This window comes from Onychostoma macrolepis, chromosome 17, assembly GCF_012432095.1.
Source record: "Onychostoma macrolepis isolate SWU-2019 chromosome 17, ASM1243209v1, whole genome shotgun sequence".
In the NCBI taxonomy this organism is placed as follows: Eukaryota; Metazoa; Chordata; class Actinopteri; order Cypriniformes; family Cyprinidae; genus Onychostoma; species Onychostoma macrolepis.
The window spans coordinates 30142427-30154966 of record NC_081171.1 but is presented as its reverse complement, the minus strand read 5'-3'; the positions used below and the strand labels follow the sequence as shown (position 1 = coordinate 30154966).

At 38.2% G+C, this 12540-nt stretch overlaps 1 protein-coding gene across 4 annotated transcripts in view; it reads left to right on the top strand.

The window, feature by feature from the left end:
• The window catches only part of fermt2 (FERM domain containing kindlin 2), a 66781-nt gene that overhangs the window by 28859 nt on the left and 25382 nt on the right, over nucleotides 1-12540 (top strand). For 2 of the 4 annotated variants that reach the window (XM_058748344.1, XM_058748343.1), the window contains exons 4-5: nucleotides 4997-5125; nucleotides 8231-8263. In XM_058748344.1, coding sequence (XP_058604327.1) covers nucleotides 4997-5125; nucleotides 8231-8263 — 162 coding nt within the window. The remainder of the gene's footprint in view (nucleotides 1-4996; nucleotides 5126-8230; nucleotides 8264-12540) is intronic. The other 2 variants (XM_058748346.1, XM_058748345.1) reach the window with 1 other exon arrangement.

Here is a 12540-nt window from a genome sequence, read left to right as displayed (position 1 = left end):
GTATCGTTCCTTGTTAGTGTGTTCATTTCAACATTCACTATTAGCTACTAATAGGCTACATTTTTTTAATTTTAGAGTTTCTTCTTTTAACATTAGCAAACTATAAAATAAATTTAATGATCAATATAGTAAATAATATTAATATTTTTATTCATTTACAAAGTATGGTTCAGTACTGTTTTTAGTTCTTTTAAAAAAAAAAAATAGTAAAGCACTAGCTTTCTTTCAGTATCCATTTTGAAAACTATCGGTTGATTAATCTGTATCGGCCAGTGGGGTCCAACCTAGCTATCGGTAAAATCCACTATCGGTCGACCTCTACTGATGATATTTACTATTGTGCATCATTGTTTTACCTTTTGGAAAGTCCTGTGGTACTTGTTTTGAGGCTTGAGTACTGTGATAATGCCATAGCACTGGTATCTAATAACTGAGTTGGTTAAAGGTGTGCTTGACCACATTTCTTGTTTTCTGGTCTTTTGACTGGTCTTTATTATTTGTTAAACACACTGATCTGTATTTCGTAGCATAGATAAGACCCAGCATGCCCTTGAACCGCTCCAAATCCTGTTTCGTAAACAGTTCTTATCAGTGTAACTGGCTGATGGTAACTTTTGTTGTGTCCATATTTAGAAAACAAGGCCTTATGAGCACTTACAGGTTGAATCTTTTCGCTGTCAATATTTGCAGAAAAAGTCTTTAGACCAGGAAAGAAGTCACATGACCTCCTCTCTCAAATTGATTTGAATTGATCCCAACTCTCTCTCTCTTTCCAACTCACACACACAAAAATAGCATGAAATACATGTATTTATGTGAATACTTCAATAGGTCAATAGGATTTATTGTTGTGAAATACCAAAATAATCATTAATCATAACTACAACATCACTAGAACATTTCCAAAGCAAAACATCTAACAACTATATTTGTGTAATTTCAAACCTAAAAAAAATGAGAGATGGGTTTGATTCCAGTTTTGATTCCTCTTAACAATTCCAGGTCCTTAACGGTTAGATTTAATTATTATTTTAGTAGTCAGTACAAATAGATTGACAGCTTAACCTGTTGTTGGTCACTGTGATTTTTAGATAATCAATTTTTTAAGGTAAGACTGTAAAGTTTTTGTCTATAGAATCTGTGTATGTTTTTTTTGGAAAGTATAGAGAGACACAGTTAGTTCTGAGAAAAGCCCCTGCATTGTTTGTTTGCAAGTGACACTTGAGTTTGATATTTTATCTAATGCAGTGGCATTCAGGTATTATTTAGTGTCCAGATGTTTTTGGGTCCCCAATAGCTGTATGTCTTGTAGAGCATGCAGAGTAGTGTGAGGAACGGATGAGGGACGGTCCAACTGGCAGCAGCTGCAGACAGCCAGTGAGACAATGATCATCCAGCTCACATATGCTGTCTCTCTCTCTCTCTCTGTGTCTCAGCTGCCAGAGAAATTGGGAGTTTCTTCTTCATTAGTTGGAATCACTTGGTCATGCAGCCAGAGTTTGCCGGTGATGAGAGAGATCCACAGAAGGGGACATCTGCTCACGAATTACATTTTTAAATGAATCCCAAATCCCAGCTAACCAGAAATGAGTAATGCTTGAAGCCCATGTGATATTTAAATGCCCCTATGATGTCATATGATGTTGCTAAAAAGAACATTATTTTGTGTATTTGGTGTAATGCAATGTGTTTACGCTGTTCGAGGTTCAAAAAACACATTATTTTCCACATACTGTACATTATTGGTGCTCCTCTATGCTCCGCCTTTCTGAAACGTGTCGATTTTTACAAAGCTCATCGTTCTGAGACACGAGGTGTGCTCTGATTGGCCAGCTATCTAGTGCGAAAGTTTGCTATTACCCTCAGGTCATCCAAGGTGTAGGTGACTTTTTTTTTTTTTTGTTCTTCAGTAGAACAGTAAAGAAGATTTTTAGCTGCAACTGTGGTCCTTGGTGATTTATAAAATACATGTCAGTGGCTGCTGTCCCTTTGAGAGTAAAAAAAAAAAAAAAGCATATTCAGGCAACACAAAATGAGCTACAGAGAGCAGATGGCTTCGCATGCTTTCGAATCGCTCTCGTGGTACTTTGATGTCAAACAACGATCGGTCTGCGCGCTGCTGCTTCAAATCGAATGCACCTCATCTCACGCACTCGTCACACTTACGCTCACATCCGCATGTGAACATGTCGTCGGCGTGGAAGCTCTTTATTGTGAGTGAAGCGGACACAAAATTCACGATTTGTAATACAATATTGACTTTTTGCTCAAGTTCGCTGATGAAGCTTCAATCAAAAACCACAGCAGAACTGTTGTGCCTCCCAGTAACACACAGCGGTGTTTCGTTTCTGAATGAATCCACGTTTTTGAACGAATCAAGCGAGTCATTGATTCAATAACCCTTTCATAAAGACTCACGCCTCGATTCTGAATGAATCAGCTGTTTGAATGAATGACTAATGTCTCGCTCATTAAACCGTCATTTACCGTCATCTACTCGTGGTTTGGTTTAATATTTAAAAGTATTGCATTTTTCCCAACATTTTTAACTTGTATGTTCAAAAATATTTGCCCCCCAGACCCCTCCAACACAGTTTATATTTCAAACTATGTCACCTTTTTGACCTCTTGTGAGTTTGCAGGTATGTGATTTAAAGCTCCAAATAATGTGTGTGAATAAATGAATGAATAAAAGTGATTAAGTTGGCAAAAACCAGCATCATAGGATCATGTATACTGGTATATTGACTCTTTTTGAGTCTGAGTGACTGTCAGGCGTTTGAAAGTGAGTTTTGATTGAGTAACTTGTAGATGCTGCTCAAGGCGCGCGGACTGTTTCAGACGCCGGTTCATTCAGTTCACTAAAGGGCCGGTTCAAAAGAATGTTCTGAACCGGACATCACTCCGGACCAGGCTCTGGATTACAGGCAATAATGCTGTAAATAATGTTCAGTTTCTTGCACAGACCGATCGTTTCGCTTCATAAGACCTCAATATATCGACAGGAGCCACAGATATTAATTTTGCATTGCCTGATATGTTTTTTTGACTCTCAAAGGGGCGGTAGCCATTTCCTTGCATTTTATGAATCGCCAAGGACCACAGTTTCAGCTAGAAATCTTCATTACTGTTTACTGAAGAAAAAAGTCATCTACATCTTGGATGGCCTGAGGGCGAGTAAATTAACAGCAAATGTTCATTTTTCTGTGAACTATTTGTTGAAGTATCCATGGATGCAAATAGAAAGTCTTAGCAGCCTTCCATTTATCATGACCTGGGTGAACATTTGGAGAATCCAGTTCTAGAAAATCCAGCGTTGATGGGGGTTTTTGTGCTTTGTGAACCATGTCTGCCTATGCAGTAGTCATCACCACCCACCAGGTGAATCTTAACCTAATTTAGGCCTGATGTGTGTGTACTTTTACTTTAGGCCTTAAACTGAAAATGGTTGTGAATAGCTGTGATGTGAAGTGCAGCTCTTTCATTCAGAGGCCGTATCATTGTTCACCGCTGGCTTAATAATGCTTACTCTCTCTCTGGTGGTATCAGTTGTTCTGGTGGGAGTTTTCTCCTCACGTTACTGTTGCATTCTCATGTGATGCATGAAGTGATTTGGAGTGTGTGTATTATTTGCCTCTTAGAGTGAGCGGACTGCATTTCTGCAGAGCGCTTCACCTAACACACGAACTGCTCGTCAGAGACTAAATAAAATGAGAAATGTGTGGTTTCTCAGTCAGAGCGTTCTCTGCGAGTTTCTTGTGAGTTACGGCTGTTTTATTTGGGAGCGTTTGCTGAAGGATCTTCTGTTTGTTGATTGGAATTTCAGAGGAGGCGCTCGCTCACTTCCAGCACTCCAGTGACTTGCTACAGTTCACTCACATATGGCTGTAAAAGGGCAGACTCGGAGAGAGAGAGAGAGAACTGCCATCTGGTAGTTCTTAAAACCTCTGGAATGCTTTTGCTTTAGTAACACAACTAAACAAGCCATTCCTGCCAAGCCGTGAAACCCCTCCCCAACACACTTGCACTCCGTCACACTCGTTTCCTCCAGGACTGTGGAAAATCCAGGGAGTGCGAGTCGTCCTGCCATAATGCTTAAAGTAGTGGAGAATTAAACTGCAAGAATTTCAATAAAAAGTCATTTAATGCTGAAACTGTCACCGCCAATTACTGGCAATGGTTTTTTTTAATATGTTTCACTCTGGAATCTCTATAATTTCATCATGTACTTATTGGAGTTGTCTTCTCAAGGGTTCTTTTGATCGCGGGTCTGCTTTAGACATCTTTAGACACTGTTTAAGGGCCCTCTGATATCCCTCTGTGGAAAATGCTGACGAAATCCAGTCACAACAACAGAATTTACAGTATAACACGCAGTGTCATGGAATTCAGCAACTTTTGAATAAATAAATTAAAATTAGGGCTGTTTGCTTAATTTTATCATGAATACCTATGAATATTAAACTGCAAAAGGACTGCTATTGAAAAATGAAGTCTGCATGTTCTGCATGTCTATAGTAGTAATAATAATAATAATAATAATAATACAATTTTTTAAAAACTTTATGCAGAACATTTTTATAAATTTGTAATTAATATTATGTGAATAATGAATACGATTCTATGTGGAACATGTCCTCTAGCAGCGAAGCATGAGATCTATAAAAACCTCAGACTCCCTGATATGAAGGGAGTCTAAAGAATGAACCACGTGCTCAGCCCTGTAAGCATGGCATCATGGCCACTATAGGAGCAATTATTGCTGCTTCGAGCATTCAAGATAGAGGATAAATCACTTAAGACAACTTGTTTTAAAAATGTACATTAGATATGTATGACTTGTGATGTGCATGTTTTCATCTAGACTTGCACATGTCTGTTTCTAAGTCTCCACTGCATGTCTTTTTGCTGTTGAAATGACCCTCAGAGTCTGAGACATATTGTGTCTTGAGGGTGATGATCGACCTTTTAATTAGAATGAGTCCCTCTTCCACAGACATCCGGCATCCTGAGGAGCTCTCCTTACTGCGCAAGCCCCGCGACCCCAAGAAGAAGAAGAAAAAGCTGGAGGAGGCAGAGGAGGAGGCGTTGGAGCTGGAAGGACCACTGCTCACTCCTGGATCAGGTATGTCTCAGATCGCCATCACCATTCCTCTGAGAATGTCAATGCACTGATCTCTCTGTCCTTAACTTCTCAAAATATCTATAAGGTCAATTTTAGGAAATAGTAGGGTTTTTTTTCCAATAACTAGTGCGCTGCCTACATGAGTCAGCATTATAACCATCATGGAACACAATAAGTCATTGGTTTTCAGTCCTAGTCCTGAGGTTCAGCCGCACTGCACATTTTCTGCGTCTCACTTATTTAACAGACCAGATTCAGATCATCAACTCGTTTGGAGAGAGCTAAACTAAGTTTCTGTCTCTAAAAGCTGAAAAATGCTGCCTCTGCAGACAGGATACAGAGGTAGGAAGGCAACAAGGCGTTTCTGAATCCAGTGTTCATCTCACATCCAGTCTACTGAGAGAGCTTCATCTGACTAGTTTTTGAAAGCAGGATATGATGTATTCTTCACTGCCTGTGATATCCCACAATCCTGTGCATGCAGTTCTGTTAAAGTTGAGCTAAATAAAATGGCGTCCGTCCGGTTGGTGGTCTTTTATTTATTTATTTATTTTTTTAACCAGCTTGTTCACTTTTGATGTCTTTTCTCCTAATAAATTAGAATTATAGTAATTAAATATTTGGTTATCTCAAAAGCTTGCTCTGTTTTGTTGTAGATTATTGGACCGTTATTCTGCCTCAAAAGGTGAGGCAACAAGCTGCATAAACTGAATAAATAAGAAAAGAGATGTAGCGATCTATTAAATCAATTTTATTTTTCCCCTCAAATTCCTTTTTTTTCTGAATTCTGTTTTAATATTTAATTAAATTTTAGTAATTAAAAAGCTTGTCTAATTAACTGAAATCACAAAGCTTGTACAATTTAACAGCAATTTATTAACATTGTAACAAAAGCTACATTTTTAGGGCCCTATGAATTCCATTTTATTTCTCTGTTTTAATGCTTTAAATACGTTTTAATAATCAAAAAGCATGTCTAATCAATTGAACTCATATAATACAATTCTTACAATAAAAGTGCTCTTTTTGTCAGGTTTTATGCCTTAATTTGATTATCACCATTATTTATTAAATCAGAAATACAGAAAAAATTCAAGTAGATAACAGAATTTCAGGAAAAAATATTTTTGTAATAAATTCTGTGATTCAGTCCTTATTTTCTACATCATAGGGCAATAAAGATGTGCTAATGTGAAATTTCCAGTTCTCTGGGTCCCCTAGACAGGATTGAAAACCAGTTATAAATGCCCAAGCAACTCAACCCAGTTGATTTCAATAGAGTTTGACATACCAAAATGGTACTTCTCTCTACAACAAACTTGAGGCATGGTTCATATCCATCACAAATCATGCAGGTGGGGTTACACGCCGAGGTGCTTGGGATTTGAGGTTAGGTTGAATCTTACGCCCAAGTATGAGCAATAGATAGCGACGGTTGACTTAAGCAACTCTGATTGTTGTGAAACATCGCATTGCTTGCTTGCGTCGTACACCGTGTTTGACGGTTTGGAACCCATGAAGCTCCATAATGATGCGTGTGTGGTTGAAGAGCACGAAAACAAAGGCTTGTTATGTTGAAACAGTGCTGAAATGAGAAATGTGTGGGTTGAGAGCACCGTATCATTTGCAGGCCTGCTGCTCTCGCTCTAACTTCGGAGCGTGAATGGTTCAGATTCCGCACATATTTGGTCACGCTGCCATTTTGAAACAGAGCAGCTACATCGCCCCACGCATGATGCGCTACAATCCATTAACGATGCACAGAGGACAGACTCCATCTCCTCAGGTCGACATGAATAGGGTCTATTGTCCCAGGGCCCCTGTGCGACGCGTCCCCCATGCAAACTCAAAACGCTTGTGTCTGGGATCTGTTCTCCACTTGTTCCTTCATTACTACCATTTAACCTCATGATGACCCTCATTAAAATAGTGCAGGACTCCCGATGTTTAGGGTCCATAAAGACGCTGGTTTTTACCGCACAAAGGCTCTTTTAGGAAGGAGAAAATGGAACGGGAGCTGCCATGAGCCGTTTTGGCCCACAACGGGAAATGAGCCGAAGACCCGGCGCTTGATCTTTTCTCAGAGGGATTTCAGTACGAGTCACCGTGATAGGGATCGCTTTGATTACGGCGTGAGCAGGACATGAGCTCCACCCATAAGTATTGTTGTTGGTTTCCCTTCCTCTATGGATCTTCAAACAACACAATCTGCTCTGGAAGTAGAGCTCTGTCTTCCCCTGGCCTGTGTCTGGACTTTCATATGCACATTTATGCATTTAGCAGATGCTTTTAATCAAAGCAGCTTACAGAAGAGGAACAAAAGCAATTTGTCAAAGAGACTTTGTATATATATATTTGTAATATACAATGCCTTGTTTATTAGACAACTACACTAGAAAGTAAGCTAGAGAAGAGGATAAACAGATTGATTGATTTACTTGCTAAAAAGGTACAAATACTATGTTCTTTAGACGGACTAAAAATGTTACGATCAGATATTAATCTAATATAAAATGTAAAAGAGCTAGTTTTAAAATTCTGTTACTGTCCAGCAATTAAAATACAGTGATGTTGAGTTGATATTAAATTGATAACTTGGTTTAATTACAAAAATGTGGTATATTGTTTGTCTCAAATTTTGAATAGAAAATAAAGCTGCTCTTAGAATACCTACTTTGACTTTAAAGTGGGTGAACAATATTTTCCAATACTTTCTAAAGGCAAGGGTTTTTTTTTTTTTATATAACAAAAAAAAAAAAAAAAACAAAGCATTGAAGGGAAAAAAAGTCAAAAAACCTTGTTTGTGGAAAGTGAATGAGTTTAATAGCAAAGGTTTAAGGCAAAATGTGACCCTGTGAATGACATTTATTAAGGATGTGTATGAACATCTTGGGACCTGTCTGCCCTGTCAAGGGAACTTTTTATTTATTTATTTTGAGATGGTTCTTTTCTTTTTGAAACTTTGGTTACTTTTGATGTCTTGTCTCATTTTGCATGGTAACACTTTCCTTTTCCTCCAAGCTGTTAATCTCTTTAATCTATCCTTTCATTCCCCCTCTTTCTCTCTTTATTTTTTCTTTTCTCCATTTCCTTCCATTCCTCAAGCCTCTGAGATACTATACATTGGACCGGTAAAAGGTAAGGCTCACTGTTTTTCTGGCTTCCTGCATTGCTTACTTCACCTCCTCTCACCACAGCTGGAGCAGTCACCTGACCACTGCTGACTCTGAGAAATCCCTGGCTCTGGTCACCTGACTCTCTGCTTCAGTGACCCCTCAGCTGATGAGGGTCATGAGATGAGCTTTGCCCAAACACTGCATTCCCTTACATTCCCTTATCGGTTCTCAGTTTTGCTTGTTTAAATTGTCTCGCTTTGTCCTAAAATCTAAATAAAATTAGGGATAAAAGACTGAAAGGTTAGGTCAAGGAGCTACCCATTAGGGGGTTGGGTACCGTTCACATTTTAACCAGTACGGTCCTGATATCGGTACCTGAAATTTGGTACTGTACTTTCTGTGTAATAACAAAAACATTTATTTAAGTGAAAATATAAGTACAAAACTCTCAATTTCAACAGTTTGAACAATAGGGCCCTACATTTTTTTATCTTCCAGAAATTCTTTTTATTTTTTCTGATAATCAAATGAAGGCATGAAACATTTATTTATTTTTAATCAAATTAAAATGAATCCCTTTTAGTTTTTTGGCAAACAAACAGGTTTACTGTTAAAATTAAAACATGGTAGGAAAATTGTGTGAATATTCCTTTAAAAAAGTTTTAATAATAATTTTATTTTTTCTACAATTAAGTGGTTAATGTGGTTGTAATAATTATTTTTATCATTTAATTGTTTTATTTAAATATGACAGTAAATGGAATATATAAAGATAATATAAAAGTAATACAAGAGTAATATATTTCTGTATGTTAAATCGCACTTTTGACAGGTTGCCGTGAAGTTTCTGTGTGTATACAGTATGATATGATGTTAGTTTTCTCAAATGAAACGGTAAAATTCTCATGAAGTGACTCACAGCCTGTAAGTTCATGTGTTCATGTTGTGAGATGCAGAGGCTGAAAATCATCGCGAGTTCACGTGTGCTTCGGTATTTGTTTAGTAAACAAAACGGCGTCTCCGCCATTCATGCATACCGAGGCTAACGGAACATGCAGGATTCATATTTAAACCGTCTTTTTGCGTTTTAATATTCACATACACTAGTTCATATCGCGATTCGAATTAAGTGACAGACCTTCTTTTATTCATCTAAAACTTGATGAATTCCGTGGCATTCCGCGCTATAGAGTAAATTCAGTTTTTCTGAATGGACTCCGCCATCCTGTCCGCGTTTTCGCGGAAACCATATTACCCTTGAAATGTAAGCACACTTCAAAACATTTCGGTTTGCCCTGTGTGTTGTGTTTTAAAGAGTTGCAGGGGTGACATCATGTCACAGGGTCTCTCTCTCTTTCGTATGCGCCCAAGCGCGTTCTCAGGTACCGAAATTTGGTACCGAATGATTTAATGTGAATCAGTACTCGGTAGTACCGATGCAATTCTGTCCGTACCCTTAAAAGTACCGAGTTCGGTACCCAACCCTACGACCCAGCAAATACTGCTTGGTGTTATTATTATTTTTTAACCCAGCCAATACTGACATTGATTATTCAAGCTTTTATCTGAAGCTCATCATAACTGGTTATAAAAACAAGTGGGCATATTAGGATGCATGTGCACATGATGGACAGCATGTGTGTGCACTGGACAGTTGTAAGTTTACTAAGGTTCAAGGTTCTGTGTAGAATACGCATGTGACATACAAAGAACCTTGAATTTTTAATGCAGTTTGATCAAGAGCATCCCTATTACATGCTGCAAAAGTCTTATTTTATTGCTGCAGTTGGAAGGAAGGAAATACCAGTTCTTGCAAGGCAGCAAAACAATAGTGGTCAAAATGAAGCCAAATACACAGAGATTTGAAATAATATAGTGGAAAGGGCCAATAACAAATTCATCATGCAAATAAATGCAAGAAAGAATGCTCAGTATGGAAATCAATTATTGATGCACACCTAAGGCTAAGATTAATGACCCTGCAACTGTTTTCATTGGTGCGAATCTCCAACGCCACAGAAAATAAATTATATTTTATCTGAGTTGTGGTCTTGGAATCTGAATTGAATGTGACAAACTGAATTGCCATCAAATAAAGGCAAAATGTGTGTGTTGTCCTCCAGGCTGCACGCAAAAACAAGCATACAGCGTGACCAGTGTAGTCCGATCCACAAGCAAATTAGTATATTATTAGTTTTATTTTTTTTTGGTGATACTTCTAATGAATTGCTTCAAAAATCTGGCAAATTTAAGGAATTATAGGTTTAACCAGTCTTTCGTCAGCTCGATCGGGTTAGTCTGAGAGGTATTCGCGATCTGGCCTGTGTTTCCACAAACGTATGTAGCGTTCTTTGTACATTCAACTGAAGCCAGCAGATATAGAGAGAGTGTCTAGACTTTTTAGATTTGTTTTTTTTTCCCAATTCAAGCTCTCTGACTTTTCCAGTCACCAAGGTTTTAGGGTTGGATTGTAACTAGTGTTTTCAGCCCAGAACTGCTGTTTCTATGGTGGGATGAGAGTGATGGGTGGGCATCAGCCCAGGAACCACCAGAGGAGCCATGTTGGTGGAAAAAAGGGGCATTAATGCTTTGCTGAATCATTCAGAGCATTTACTGAATCAACATCTGACTCACTCTCGAAAAGAAGCCAGGTTTAAGAAGCAATCACAGTTTCGGTACAACAGACTTTAAATGGATAGTTTCTGTTCCTCCACTGAAAGTCCATTCCACCAATACATTGATACTTCAAAAAATTAATAACAAAAAAATAAATACACTGGAAAAGTAATCCATGCAAATCAAATGGATTAATCCAAGCCTTCTTGGACATAACAATTGCTTTGCTTGATGAACAGATTTAACGAGCGCACATATTAGCTTGGCATATGAGAACAACCCTCACTGGTTCTTGCGGAAGTTCATATGTGCTTGAATGACACAGGAGAATGAACCGCATTAGTTTTCTCACATTCACAAGCACTGTGAGCTTCTGTTTACCACATAGACCTTAGTCAGTGTAGCGTCATATTTAAATTCTGACATTAATGAAAGAGGGATAGATGTACAGTGTCCATTAGATTGCACAGTTGTATTTAACAACATACCAAATGTTCAGCTGAAGAAACTGTTTTAGCCCATAAAACAGTTATAAACCTTTATACGACGCATGCCATACTGTAAGTCTATCCCTCAAACAGTGTCGTTTTCAGTAAAATTTCATTATGGTGTCTACCCTGATTAGTCTGATTTAATGTGCTCTAAATATGTGCATTGATCAATGTTTATATATGAATGCAAGCCTAAATTAGATCTGTTTATCATATTAAGCCATTGTGTCTCTTCTGAAGACTTGGATTAAACCACTCTCTTCATATGGATTTCTTTTAGATCAAAGTTTTGGTTGCATGGACTTTTAATGAAGGGACAGAAGTCTCTCAGGTATCAATAACATCTTCATTTGTGTTTCAAAGATGAACAAAATCTTATGGGTTTGGAACGACAAAGTTGAGGAAATTATGACAATTATTTTTGAGTGAACTAACCTTTCAATATTAAAAGCTATTAAAGTTTATAAAAAACAGCACTTTTAGGACTAAAATCATCTACAAAACAAAGTCAGAATAGAGTCTGTAAGTTTGAGCCCAAATAATTACAGAAAATGATGAATTAAAAATAAGAGGGCTTTCAGCAATGTTAGCACAGTTTGACATTTGGCATACAAGTGAGTGTTTAGCACAGTTTGACATTTGGCATATGAGCGAGTGAACACTCCTTCACGCTCGCTGTTCATTGTTTTATACGTGCCTTCAAGCATGAGTCTGAGCTGGAGCGTCAGTGTGATGTGTGTTTGTGGATCAGGATTCATTTTAACATTCCCAAACAGTAGAGTCGAGTAAACATCCAAAGGCAGGCCTCCTCAGTTCCCCGATGGGAGTGGAAACCCCTCCGGTGACCTTCCTCTGAGTTTCTGAGAAGGGCTGCAAGCCTCCCTCATGCCTCCTCCAGCCCTCTGTCTTTTCTCATGACCTCTGCCACCCCACAAGCACTTCCTGTCCCTCTACATGACTGTGGCCTCTCACTGCCACATAAGTGGTTTTGCTTCTGTGTTTTACTCACTCTGTGATTGGTTGCTTGAGTGGTTAGAGAAGAATGTGTAGTGTAACTGTGTGATTTGTCTGATTTATGACAGTAGATAAACAAGTTTATTCAGCTGACAGATGATAGTGTCTTCCCATAAAATTGCATCTTTGCACTGCTAGCAGAAGTTTATTTTTGTATTGCATTATTCCTCACACAGCC